General features: G+C 37.3%; 1 protein-coding gene across 2 annotated transcripts in view; it reads left to right on the forward strand.

The window, feature by feature from the left end:
* Positions 1-13222, forward strand: part of OSBPL11 (oxysterol binding protein like 11) — a 98149-nt gene that overhangs the window by 69482 nt on the left and 15445 nt on the right. The window contains exons 9-11 of one of the 2 annotated variants that reach the window (XM_082699864.1): positions 1131-1388; positions 1446-1629; positions 4479-4665. In XM_082699864.1, coding sequence (XP_082555990.1) covers positions 1131-1388; positions 1446-1629; positions 4479-4665 — 629 coding nt within the window. Of the gene's footprint in view, positions 1-1130; positions 1630-4478; positions 4666-13222 lie in introns of both variants that reach the window. The other variant, XM_082699863.1, reaches the window with a different exon arrangement.

The following is a 13222-nucleotide window of genomic DNA, read 5'->3' on the forward strand; positions in this document are numbered from 1 at the left end:
TTCTCATAGCCTGTTTGATCTTGTGCTTGAATGCAAGTATGTTGCTGTCTTCTACGTTATTCATGGCTGACTCAGTAGCCGGGAAATTTGATGATACAGCATAGTGGTGAAGCTTGGCTCCTGGGGGCACTCTTGAGGATATTTGGACTGCCTCCAGAGATGCAGTGTCTTCATGCATGGGAAGGTGGGCAACATGTGGATTTTCTTTTTTGTGTGCGAATGACTGTTGCCATCTTTCAGCACTGCTTTCTTGTCCTTCAAAGCCTTTGCTTTGGGGCAGGGGAGCAGGTGATTCCTTCTTCACCTTTGGCACCATCTTCACGAAAGGCAAAAAGACAAAAATTCCCTTCTTGTGGGGCGCCTCAAGAGCAGGGGCTCTTGATCTCAGGGTTGTGAGTTCAAGGCCCTCATTGGGTGTGGAGCCTACTTAAAAAGTTCCCTTCTAGGGATGCCTGGGTGATTGAGTCAGTTAAGTATCTGCCTGTGTCTGAGGTCATGATCACAGGGTCCTGGGATCAAGCCCTGCCTCGGGCTCCCTGTTCAGCAGGGAGTCTTCTTCTCTCTCTGCCTCTTGCCCCAGGCTTGTGTTTGCTCTCTCACTCACACTCTTTGTCTCTCTCTCTCAAATAAATAAATATAATCTTTAATAATAAAATTAAAAATTCCCTTCTTAAAGACAGTTCTCTTGTGCTTAAAATTAAGTTGTAAGTTAAAGTATTTGCTTTGATCGGTGATCTCTTTAGTCTATTTTCAGGGAATTAAAATTTATCTTCTATCTTAATCAGTCTTCTGTAATTTATTTTTAAAGTGGGAAAGGAAAAAAGGCATGGCCAGCATTTGAGTTTTGTCGTCATTTACCTGATATCCAGTCTAGAAGTTAGAAGATTTTTTTTTAAATGTCTTCTACCTGACCCTCTTGCGGTCGTGCATTGGTATTTAATCTTAACCACTTGATTTTCATTTCCTTTTAAGCATGCTTATTTTTTAATGAGACCAGGTACTTTTGTGACTTTGTTTTTAATACTCATCTAGAATGAAATGTTTTCAGAAAGGTAGGAATAGTTTTCTGCAGATACACACATGGATTAAAATTTTCCTCTTTGGTTGATTTTTTGTTGTTGTTGTTTTAGGTGGTGCTTCCTACATTTATCCTAGAGAAGCGTTCCTTGCTGGAAATGTATGCAGACTTTATGTCTCATCCAGACCTATTTATAGCCATCACTAATGGAGCCACAGCTGAGGATAGAATGATTCGTTTTGTTGAGTACTACCTTACCTCATTTCACGAAGGCCGTAAAGGAGCCATTGCTAAGAAACCGTACAATCCTATCATTGGAGAAACATTTCACTGTTCCTGGAGGGTGCCAAAAAGCGAGGTGGCATCCAGTGTTGTCAGCAGCTCTTCCACCCAGGCAATCACAAATCACACTCCTCTGTCAGAGGAGACTTTGAGCCAGGTGGGATCAGACTGTTATACAGTCAGATTTGTTGCTGAGCAGGTTTCCCATCATCCTCCAGTCTCAGGATTTTATGCAGAATGTGCGGAAAGGAAGATGTGTGTAAATGCGCATGTCTGGACTAAGAGCAAATTCTTAGGCATGTCGATAGGCGTGACCATGGTTGGAGAAGGTAAGTAGAAAAACTGTTCTCCAATTTTTCGTATCAAGCTATAATCTTAAGTTTGGGGAAGCTAGATAAATATAAATTTAAAATGTTACATGTGCCACTTTTTTCCATTTTTTAATGTGTTCCAGAATTGTGGGGAAGGGGGCCTCATATTTATGGAGAAATATAAATTATCTTCTTTAATTTTTTTTCCTGATTTTAGATATAAAATTTTTTATTGTAGAGTATTTGGAAAACTTAGAAAAATATCAAGGGGAGAATAAACCGTCCCTAATACCTCCATCCAGAGAAGGCTGAGTTTAGCTAACATTTTGTATTTATGTTCGTACTTTTATTTTTGTTTTATAAATTTGGGATTAGTTCTCTCTATATAGTTTTGTGTCCTGCTTTTTTGCAATAAATATTCATTTTCCTCCCATGTAATTGATAATACTTTAAAACATGTTTTGATGACTGTATAATACCCTATGAAATGAGATATTTGCCATCTTTTATTTAACCATTTCCTTTATTTGGACATTGAAGTTGTTTCTATATTTTCATTATTGTAAAAAGCACTCAAGAAATATATTACCTAGAAATATCTTCTAGTTTGATCTTTTATAGCTTCCGAGGAAGTAATATTTTAAAACATCCCCAGTCTTTAATTTTACTTCAGCAAAAGGTTATGAAAAAATAATTTAAGGTAATACCCCAAAAGTAAACAAAACAAAAAACTTCCACAAAAACCATTACAAAGTTAGTAAAAATATAAAGGCAGAAGAAACCCTACCATCTTAATGTTAAAAGAAAACCCTTGTGCATTAAATAATATGTTCAGAATGTAAAATTACAGTGTTAGCATGGCATAATTAAGCCTATGATATATGATACTAACATTTTGAGATAGTATTAAAATACCTCTGAAGAAAATTATCCCCCTTTTCAGTTTTCCCCATTGTTAAGATCTGTTGTGATATGAGTCTTAGCAATTTCCAAATAATGTTTTAAGTTAATCAAAGCTTCTGTAATTTTAGAAAGTCTTAATGTTTTGTTAGAATTTTGCTATCTTCACTTATAAGCTTCATACCATTAGCTCTAAGATCTTCATAAATCAGTTTGATTTTATAGATGAAAAAAACAAGTCTATAGTGATGAGACATGTTCAAGGTCACAAAAGTTAAGGCATAGTGAGATTTAGAACCTCCTCCTTTAACACACTCTCCCTGAGGACGGTTAGCTGTTACTGAGAATCCGATGGTAGCCTCTTCAAGAAGGAAATACTTCAGGAAATAAGGAAAAGCATTAATATCTTAACCTTGCATTAATCATGAGGAAGGTCTAAAATAGGTGATTTTTGGTATTTATGTGCTTGTTATATATTTGTGGAATGCCTTTTAGAAATTAAATTTCTTTTGTAACCTCAATAAAAAGTAAACAAAATCAGAAAATGGGAGTTAGACAATTTTGTTCTAACAGGAACATGTTTTTATTTGTTAGGGGGAAATTCCATTTAATGATGATGTAAGTGAGGTTTTAGAATTCTTTGAATCTGTTGTCCTAATAAGACTATTATCATATACATTCAAAACTGACTGATTTTAAATTACTCAGATTTTGTGTGTGATACTTATGGCAAATATAGTTTCAGAATAAGAGATCAGAAATCCAGGTTATAAGGGGACATATTTTTAGAAAAATAATCAAAACTTATGTTTTCTAACTTAAAATGAATCAGCAGTTACTATTAAATCCTTCAGGGATACCCGAGTATGTTGTCTGTATGTCTTCTGACAGCTCCCATTACATATAAATGTATTACAGCCAGAACCAGGTTCCTTATGAAATTGCTTGATAATTCTTGATTTATTATTGCCCTTTGTGAAGACTGTAAAGGTTACACAAGAAAATAGTTGGTTTTCCTTTATGTAAAGTAGACTGCTTGAGATCCTCAGTTTATCTGTTTGGTTATTCTAAGAATTAACTATCTTAAAATACTTATTATAACTCTTGCCCTTCCTTATTTGCAAACATTAAGAACAGAGTAGTTAATGAGCATTCGTTAAGAGAAAGATACCATTAGAGTTCAGTTCAGTATTTAGTCTCCTAGTGACCCAGATAATGAGCTTGGGTTAGTAATGTAGCTCAAATATCCTTAGTGTGTCGTCTTTATCTGGTATAAGTTGATTATTCATTAATGTAATTTCTCTTCCTATAATTTTTCTTTTAAAAAACCATCCTTAATATAGCAACACTTAATATAAAACAAGTCTTATTCTAATAATATTTGTTTGAAAACTGTCACTTCAATCTCTTGTAGCCTCACACCAAATTCTTCAGAATTTTGCAAACAAAGTTATTACTATGACCATAGTTTTCATGACAGAGTTAGTTTTTTTTCTTCCTAATATACATAGAATAAAGAATGCTTTTTTTCATTGAACTGAGACAAAGTTCTGTGACTCTACAGCATTAGATATTAATTATTCCCAAACTAAGAAAGTTGTTAGTATTAATTATCAGACCATACCATGATGCAGTATAGCATATTCTTAAAATCTGATTTAAGGTTTTATTTTTAAGAGTCTATTAGAGGGAAATCTTGCTCTATTTCTACTAAAACATTTCTGGTCCCATGAACCCCAAAGGGATAGCAAAGTCATAATGAATGTAACTCAGATTCACTATTACCAGAAATGTTACAAATACAATTTTAAGTGAAATTAGTTTAATCCAAAGTTAAATGAAAATGAAGCAAAATAGTGATGTTTGTTTATTAGGCTTGAGAAAAACTAATAATGGATATTTTATAACTGTCTCTCCTTTTTTTTTTTTTTTAAAGATGTTAACCATCTTTATGTTTTCACATTCAGGTGTCCTCAGTCTATTGGAGCATGGAGAAGAGTATACATTTTCTCTACCGTGTGCATATGCCCGGTCAATTTTAACTGTTCCTTGGGTAGAACTGGGTGGTAAAGTCAGTGTCAACTGTGCAAAAACTGGGTATTCAGCCAGCATCACTTTTCATACTAAGCCATTTTATGGTGGCAAACTACACCGGTAAGAACATTTAAATGATACCTGGCTCTTATTCTACTGTTTATAACTCCTTATTCTTTCCTGCTTTGTTTTATGTAGATGGAGTTGTAGTTTTATTTATTTCTACTTTTTTGAGACATTCTGGGCATCCTGATCTAGTTTTTTTTTGTTGGTTTGTTGGTTTGTTTAAGATTTTATTTATTTATTTTAGAGATAGAGAGTGAGAGTGCAAGTTGGGGAGAGGAGCAAAAGAGAGGGAGAGGGAGAAGCTGAGCCTACACTGAATGGAGAGCCCAGTGCCAGGCTTGATCCCATGACCTGAGATCCTGACCTGAGCCAAAACCAAGAATTGGACACTAAATTGACTAAGCCACCCAGGCGCCCCCATCCTGATCTAGTTTTTAGAAGAGTGACAGATCTATCTACTCCTACAAAATTTTCCTGGTTAAATAGGTAACAATATGTAGAGTAGAATTCCTAGCAAATGAACATTTGGTCTCTGGCCCAGTTTCTGCCTTAAAGGGGCTCAGATTCAATCCAGGACTCAGTGAAGGCAGCTATTGGTACAAGGTAGCATGAGAATGTATCAAATCATATGAAATAGTTGAGGTAGTGCAGCGATGGAATAAGGCCTTTGTTCTAATCCCATCAGGAAATGGCCAGTTCCTGTACCCCCTTCTCAGCTTCTCTGTCTCTTCAGCACGGGCCAGATCATCCAACATTCGTGAAGACAGGTTGTCTAATAGAATCTTCAAAAGGATACTGACTCCTTTCCTTAAGCCCTTCATGTCTGTTCTGACTTTCCCTAAAGTAGGGATAGTTTTCTCTGTCTGTAACTCTTCACTGAAAAATACATCTCTTGTTGATGATTTCCACAAAGTAAAAATCTGAGCACTTTGATCTAGACATGGAACATTACCAGCATCCTAGAGACCCTCTTCATGCCCTGTTACAGTCACACACACACACACACACACACACACACGTTAACCATTTATACCCTTCCCTCTTAGGGTAGCCACTATCCTGCTTTCTAACACCATTGATTAGCTATTTCTGTTTTTGAACTATATATTAAAATGAAATCATACACTGTTTTCTTTCAGATTTGACTTTTGCTCAGTATTATGTTTTTGAGGCTCATCCATGTGTAGCATGGCTTATTCTCCTTACTGAAGACCGTATTACATTGTATGGCTATGCCACAATTCACTTATTCAGTCTAATGCTGATGGGCATTTGGGTAGTTTCCAGTTTGGGGCCATTACAAATGGTGCTTCTAGAACATTGTTTGGTGAATGTCTGTGTGAATTTCTGTTGGATAGATACCTAAAAGTGGAATTACTGGGTCATAGGAAATGGAAGTTGAACTTGAATAGGTGCTGACCAACAGTTATAAGGGGTTATTACCAAAGTACTCTCCCTCCAGCTAGTTGCATATAGCTGTTTTACTTTTTCACTTAGTACTTTCACTTGGGTACTTAAAAATTTTAGAAGTGGAAAGAGAGATTGATTGGTTCCCAGACACCAAATGGGCCTTTAAAAATACAGACTTCAGTGGTGCCTGGGTGGCTCAGTGGGTTAAAGGCTCTGTCTTCGGCTCAGGTCATGATCCCAGGGTCCTGGGATCAAGCCCCGCATCGGGCTTTCTGCTTGGCAGGTAGCCTGCTTTTCTCTGCCTACTTGTGATCTCTGTCTGTCAAATAAATAAAGTTAAAAATCTTTAAAAATAAATAAAAACAAAAATACAGACTTCAAAACACTAACGTCAAGAATTATAATATGCACACATATTACCCAAACAGAACCACTAGACGTCAAAATGTCATCTCTTACCCTTAGAGAAGGTATTATTGTGGTTAACACTTTGCTTTATGTGCTTCAACTTACTCTGCTCATTATAATAATCACAGGATTCACACCTTAAAACTAGACGTTGTAGACCAACATTTACTAGGTGCATATATCCCTTTGCAACATGTCTGAAAACTGATAATTCAGTGTTTTCAAACATTTATTATTCACACAAAACTCACAGTAAGTGAGAGGCAGTCCATTCAGACTCCCTTTATTTATATGTTATTTATTTATATGAAGTTAGAGCTGAAACCTATATCCCTGTAACATTCTTACCTTGGTGAAAGTATTCCTCAGTCTCTCTATATGCTTGAGTAGAATGCTTAGGGGAAACAACTACCGTGATAAATCTTCCCAAGCCAGCACTATTTTATTATCATGACACTAAGTTATTTCTTAGTGGCCTGTTGCTTATTTTTTTCTCTTATAAGTATTATTTTCTGGATAAGGAGTCATGGAGTGATTTTAGTTGTCTTTTTGCAAACTATTTCTGGTCCCTGAAACTTAATTCTGAGAGTATATGTGTATGTGCATATGTATGTGTTACCTGAAATCCTGCAGGACTCATACTAACTGTAAAAACATTTTAAAAAACATTATTAATATACAAGCTTATTCTCCTGATTGAGTTGTTTTATTTCCCCCAATATGGCTGTAAGTTTTTTGATAGAACTGTACTGTTTTGGGCCTTCTGTTCCATCTATACAGTGTACATAGTAAGTTATTCATAAAGTTTTGCATATTTGTCTTTGGAAATATGATTATGAGTGAGTTTCTCTCTTCTTGGAGATAGAATCTAGTCCACCCTTTCAAACTGTACCTATTCCTTTAATATATTACTCCTTTAACATAATCTCTTAGATATGAACTCTTAGATCAGATTTTTTTAGAACTTCACTCAGTTTTTATCCCCTTCCTTCTCCTAGGAGAGCCCTGCAGAGGTTTGAAAACAGCTGTTGCAGGCTCTTCCTTTTTTTCTTCTTGCAGTTAACATCTTCATTTCTTTGATAGTCATTCTTAATGACATGAAGAACTAATAGGGTAGTTTTGATATTAGTATGTTCTCATTGCCAAATAGTTGATAGTAAGTGAAATGAAAATGCTAGAGTGACAGGCAAAAGTACATCAGTGCATATTAACAACATGGGTGCCAGCCGCTAGGGCAGTGAGGGTCAGCCTCTTGGGGGTCACTGATGCTTGTAAACACCCACATGTACAGAAAGTTGTGTTGGAATGTTTAATTCAAAATCCAACCCTAGTCATAGTACTTTTTTTTTACTTTCAAATTAAGTATGTTTATCTGTATTCCTGTTAAGTCCTTGCCATTTAAATGTATCTCTTAACTCTGATACAAGAATATAGTATACTATTTTGCTAACAATTCTGATCTTTTTTTTAATATTTTATTAAAATATTAAATATTTATTTGACAGGTGACAAATATACAGAGAGGCAGGCTCCCCACTGAGCAGAGAGCCCGATGCGGGGCTCTATCCCAGGACCCTGAGATCATGACCTGAGCTGAAGGCAGAGGTTTAAACCACTGAGCCACCCAGGCACCCCAACAATTCTGATCTTAATTCTGAAGGCAGTGGGGAGCCAATTAAAATGTTAAGCATGGAATTAATATATATTATTTAATTACTTTTATCTTTTGAAGTCATTTCAAACCTCCAGAATAATGTACAAACTCTCATGTATCCCTTGCCTAGTTGTTAGCATTTTGCTTCATTAGCTTTGTCAGAATCTTTTTCTATATACATATCATTATCATTATTATTATTATTCCTGAAACATTTGAGAGTTATAGACTTCCTGACACTTTAAAATATTTTAGTGTAGGGCACCTAAGTGGCTCAGTCAGTTAAGTAGCAGACTCTTGATTTCGATTCAGGTCATGATTCTGGGGTCCTGGGATTGAGCCCTGTGTCCGGCTCCTTGCTCATCAGTCAGACTGCTTAAGGATTCTTTCTCTCTCTCTCTCTCTCTCTTTCTCTCTCTCTCTCCCTCCTTCTGTACCTTCCCTCACTTGCACGCAAATGCATTCACTCCATCTCTCTCTCTCTTTCTTAAATAAATAAATTTTTTGAAAAATATTTATTTGACAGAGAGAGATCATAAATAGGCAGAGAGGCAGGCAGAGACAGAGAGATAGGGAAGCAGGCTCCCTGCTGAGCAGAGAGCCTGATGTGGGGCTCAATCTCAGGACCCTGGGATCGTGACCCGAGCCAGAGACAGAGGCTTTAACCCACTGAGCCACCAGGCGCCCCAATAAATAAATATTTTTTTAAAAATAAAATATTTTAGACTGAATTTCCTAAGAACAAGGAAATATATAGAATCACATCTCTCATACAATCAGAATAGTTGTCAAATTCAAGAAATTTAACATTGTTATGTTAAATTAATACTATAACTAAGTACAATCCATGTTAAATTTTGTCAGTTTTCCCAGTAATTGGCAGTATTTTTTTCTCCTACCCAGGATCGTGCATTTGTATTATTGTTATGTCTCTTGAGTCGACTGGTATTTTCCATTGCCTTTCTCTTTTTCTTATGACAATGACAGGTCAATTTTATAGACTGCTTCTCAGTGTGGGTTTGTCTTTTTTTTTTTTAAAGGTTCAGGTTATGCAGTTTTGGCAGGAATACCTTAAGCAGTTTTGTGCCTGGAAATTATATGTTTTAAGTACTTATTTCTAAAAAGACCTATCTGGTGGCAGGTAAAGAATGGACTGGTGGGCAGGGGGAGTGAAGAGAGATTAGAAGGGAAACCAGTTAGACATTCAGAGTTGACCTTTTAAGGTCAACTAACTAACAGGATATAGAGAAGTCAGAGGGCAGCTAAGATAGCTTTCTCTAAAACATACGTGTTTGAAATAGCGGTTTATTATCTTTCATAGTTTTCTGGACTGACTAGGTTCGGTTGGGTGATTCTTACGTGATGTTCTTCATGTTAGTTGAAGCTTCAGCCATCTAAGGGGCCGACCCACTGGATATCCAAGGTTAGCTCACTCACGTGGGAGGAAACAGTAGATCTGGCTGTGGACCAAGAGCCCAGCTGGGACTGTCATTCAGAGGGCCCACATGTGGCCTTTCTGCATGATTGCAGCTTCTTCCACCTTGGCAGCTAGATTCCTAGAGGAAGCATCTACCAATATTCTAAAAGCCGTATTGATACAAAAACAGGTTGATACCTGGTTTTCATACTCTAATTTTTTGAAGAACCCTAATAATTTTAAATAGACATTTTCAGTTTTGTTAATGGTCAGTCATCATATTTGCTTTCTTTTTCCCCTCCATACCCTTTACCTTTCCACAAGGCCACACTCACTTGATTTTCTGTCACTTGGAAGTACTGCCCTTTTCTCTAACAAGTCTCTTTCCTTCGGATTCACATACACATTCTTTCCATAACTGTTGATGGATACTTTAAGCTGACTAAAGTTTCCTCATTTTTTTCCATTCTAATCTCTCCCAGGACCAGTGGTTTCATCTAATTTCTCATTCAAAAGATTCCTATGAGAGGGGCACCTGAGTGGCTCAGTGGGTTAAAGCCTCTGCCTTCAGCTCAGGTCATGGTCCCGGGGTCCTGGGATCGAGCCCTGCATCAGGCTCTCTGCTCAGCGGGGACCCTGCCTCCCCCCCTCTCTCTGCCTGCCTCTCTGCCTACTTGTGATCTCTGTCTGTCAAATAAATAAATAAAATCTTTAAAAAAAAAAATTCCTATTAGAAACTGTCTTTTCTGTTTTTGATATCTTTTCTTTTTTGATTTTACAAGAATATTATAATGAAGGTTTTCTTTTATGCCTTTATTAATGGTGTGCCTCTCTCCTCAGACAGCCTAGTTTTTTACTGCTATCTATAATCAGAGCAGACACATTATCTGCTGTCTGCATTTGATATAAATATATTATCTTCCACTTGTCTTCCCTTACTCCCTCATTTTCCACAACTCTGTCCAATGCAGCCAAGTGAGCCTACTTAACTATTCCTCTTGTCCGTGTCTATCTCCTGATCCCATTTTCCACACTCACTTCAGGATGATGATGATTTTATAAAGTCATCCTAAAGTGAGGTCGGAATTAGCAGTACAGATAAATAGCACTCTATCATCTGTCTGTCTAGTGGAATGATACTAAGATTATGTGAACTGTCTGTCAAGTGACACACTTTCCTGCTTACTGGAGGTACAGTATAGAAAGGCTACCTCTGCCTTCAAGAAACTTTCAGTGTAGTGTTAGAACCCAGCACCCTATCTTTGGAAACTGTTTGTAAGGCTTTTTGGAAAAATGTCATATATTTAAAAGGTCTATTATTATAATAATCATAGCAATGGAGGAGGGATTAGGTAATTATTATACATGAAAAGAAAATTTAATTCTGACTCATGTTAAAGTAAAAAAGGAAACTTGATGCTCAACATACCTCTCATTGTTTGATAAAGGAAGCCTATCACATTTTCAAGAGAGACAAACTGTTTTCCTGGTATTAAAATTTAAAGGGATTTGTTGCAGCTATCCTTATATAAGTGACATTTAGAAACACAAATAGGCAATGTCTCCTTCAGTAGTTCTGCATAAAATGTAATTATCCTTCATGTGGGTATTTTATACATATATATATACATATATATATATCAATAAAACCCAAAGTTAAAAATCTTAACTTTCAATCAGTAAAAACTTTTTTTTTTTTTTTTTTTAAGTAATCTCTTCACCTGATATGGGGCTCGAACTCACAATCCTGAGATCAAGAGTTGCATGCTCCCCCAGCTGAGCTAGCCAGGCACCGCAGTCAAGGAAAACTTTATATATGAAGCCAAGTTAATATATTCAGTGATTTTCTGGTATTCCAAATAGCTGTAGAGACAGAGTCTAGACCATCTAAAAGGCTAACTTGTTGTCATATTTATAGAAAGTGAGAGAATAATGCCTTATCAATTACCAAATTATTCCCAGTTTAGAGATGAGTAGGATGATAGCTTAAGATTCAGCTCTTAGTATCTTATGGGCCACATAGTCTGTGTTATTGGTTGGTACCAAGGTCTAGAGCTACATGCCCTTTCTCTTTTTTTTTTTACCCAACATAGGGCTAGAACTCGTGACTTTGAGATCAAGACCTGAGTTGAGATCAGCAGTCAGATGCTTAACTGACGGAGCCACCCAGCTGCCCCTAGATCTATGTGTTTTATACGTTTAGATATTCATTTATTTACTGGCTATAATTGCTTTCATGTTACAGTGACCGAGTTAAGTAGTTGTGAGACAGTTTGGCCTGCAAATCCTGGTATTTAATTCCCAGTCCTTTACAGAAGAAGTTTGCCAGCCCTGCATTAGGCTGTTAGGAACAATTACTATAAGCAGAATGAGGTGAGGCCCTTCGTCCTTGTGTTGCTTTTGCATGTTCCCCATCCCTCTAGTATGTGTGATTCTTGTTCCCCGCCTTAGCCCTCTTCGTGCTGCTCTTGCCGTGTAGCTGCACCAAGCAGCACAGACCCCACGTAACTTGGCATGGGGACCAAGTGTGTGCTGTTTTCCAGTGGGAAGGCGTGTGCGGGAGATGATGACTTGAGAGATTGTGCTGTGGCAGTAAAAGATCAAGTGAGGAATATTTGATGGTCCCTTAATTCTCAGAATTTGGTTCTGTGTATGTGTGGATGGAGAAGGGAACGGATAAAGTACTCAGTGCCATCTCCTCATATCCTGTTTGGTTAGAAACAGATTTTCAAAGAAGGGAACAATGTTGGCAAGTGGGGTCAGAGAGGAAACACGGATGTCACAAGAAACAGGCAAGAAACCCTCCACGTGGACTTATTTAAGTTCATATGCTTTGAAGTATAACCAAGTTCCCATCTGTGCTGTAATCAAGCAGACTTGTAGCCATGGTCTTCTTTGTGTCCAGTGAGCTGTCATTATGCATAGCTTTTGATTTTGGACGTTTGGTTTGCTCTTGGATTCCAAATCCCTCCTACCTCGATCTCCAAAATCTGGTTCATAGATCATTTGCTTATTGGTCCCTATATCTCTGCTTTGAGTTCTGAGTTTGCAGACCTTTAATTAACTTCTCCGGATTGAAAACCATGGATGGGCTCCTTATGTTTCGCTGTGTCCTTCTGGTTCCTAGTACCTTGACTTATTCCTGACAAATACTGCTTCCTGTAGCCTGAACCACTGGGCTTTGGTCTTGTGGACTGCCTTTTGAATCCAGATAAACCACAGTCACGCACTGATTAGACCCTAACATTTGCCCACTATTCTCTAAGTTCTGAACCTCTGTCTTATCTGACCCTGTTGTTACTTGTGTCCTACAGTGAACACAAAATGCTTCATTAAAAATAATTCAACCAGGGGCTCCTGGATGGCTCAGTCAGTTAAGTGTCTGCCTTCAACTCAAGTCGTGATCCCAGGGTCCTGGGGTCGAGTCCCAAGGCTCCTTGTTCAGCAGGGAGCCTGCTTCTCCTTCTGCCTGCCGCTCCCAGTTCTTGCTCTCTCTCTGACAAGTAAATAAGATCTCTAAAAAAAATTAATAAAAATAATTAGACCTGTTTATTCTGATCTTCATCTGAGCCACATCCTGTCTGTTGATAACCTAGCTGGATAACTTACTCTTCATTAAACTTTCAACAATAATAGTGTTTGAGTTCTCTTGGAGTTCTCTGTTGATGATGATAATTTTTTATGCCCATACTCTTTTAATTTTTCTCTTTTGGCAAGAGAAT

This window comes from Mustela nivalis, assembly GCF_964662115.1.
Source record: "Mustela nivalis genome assembly, chromosome: 1".
Classification (NCBI taxonomy): domain Eukaryota; kingdom Metazoa; phylum Chordata; class Mammalia; order Carnivora; family Mustelidae; genus Mustela; species Mustela nivalis.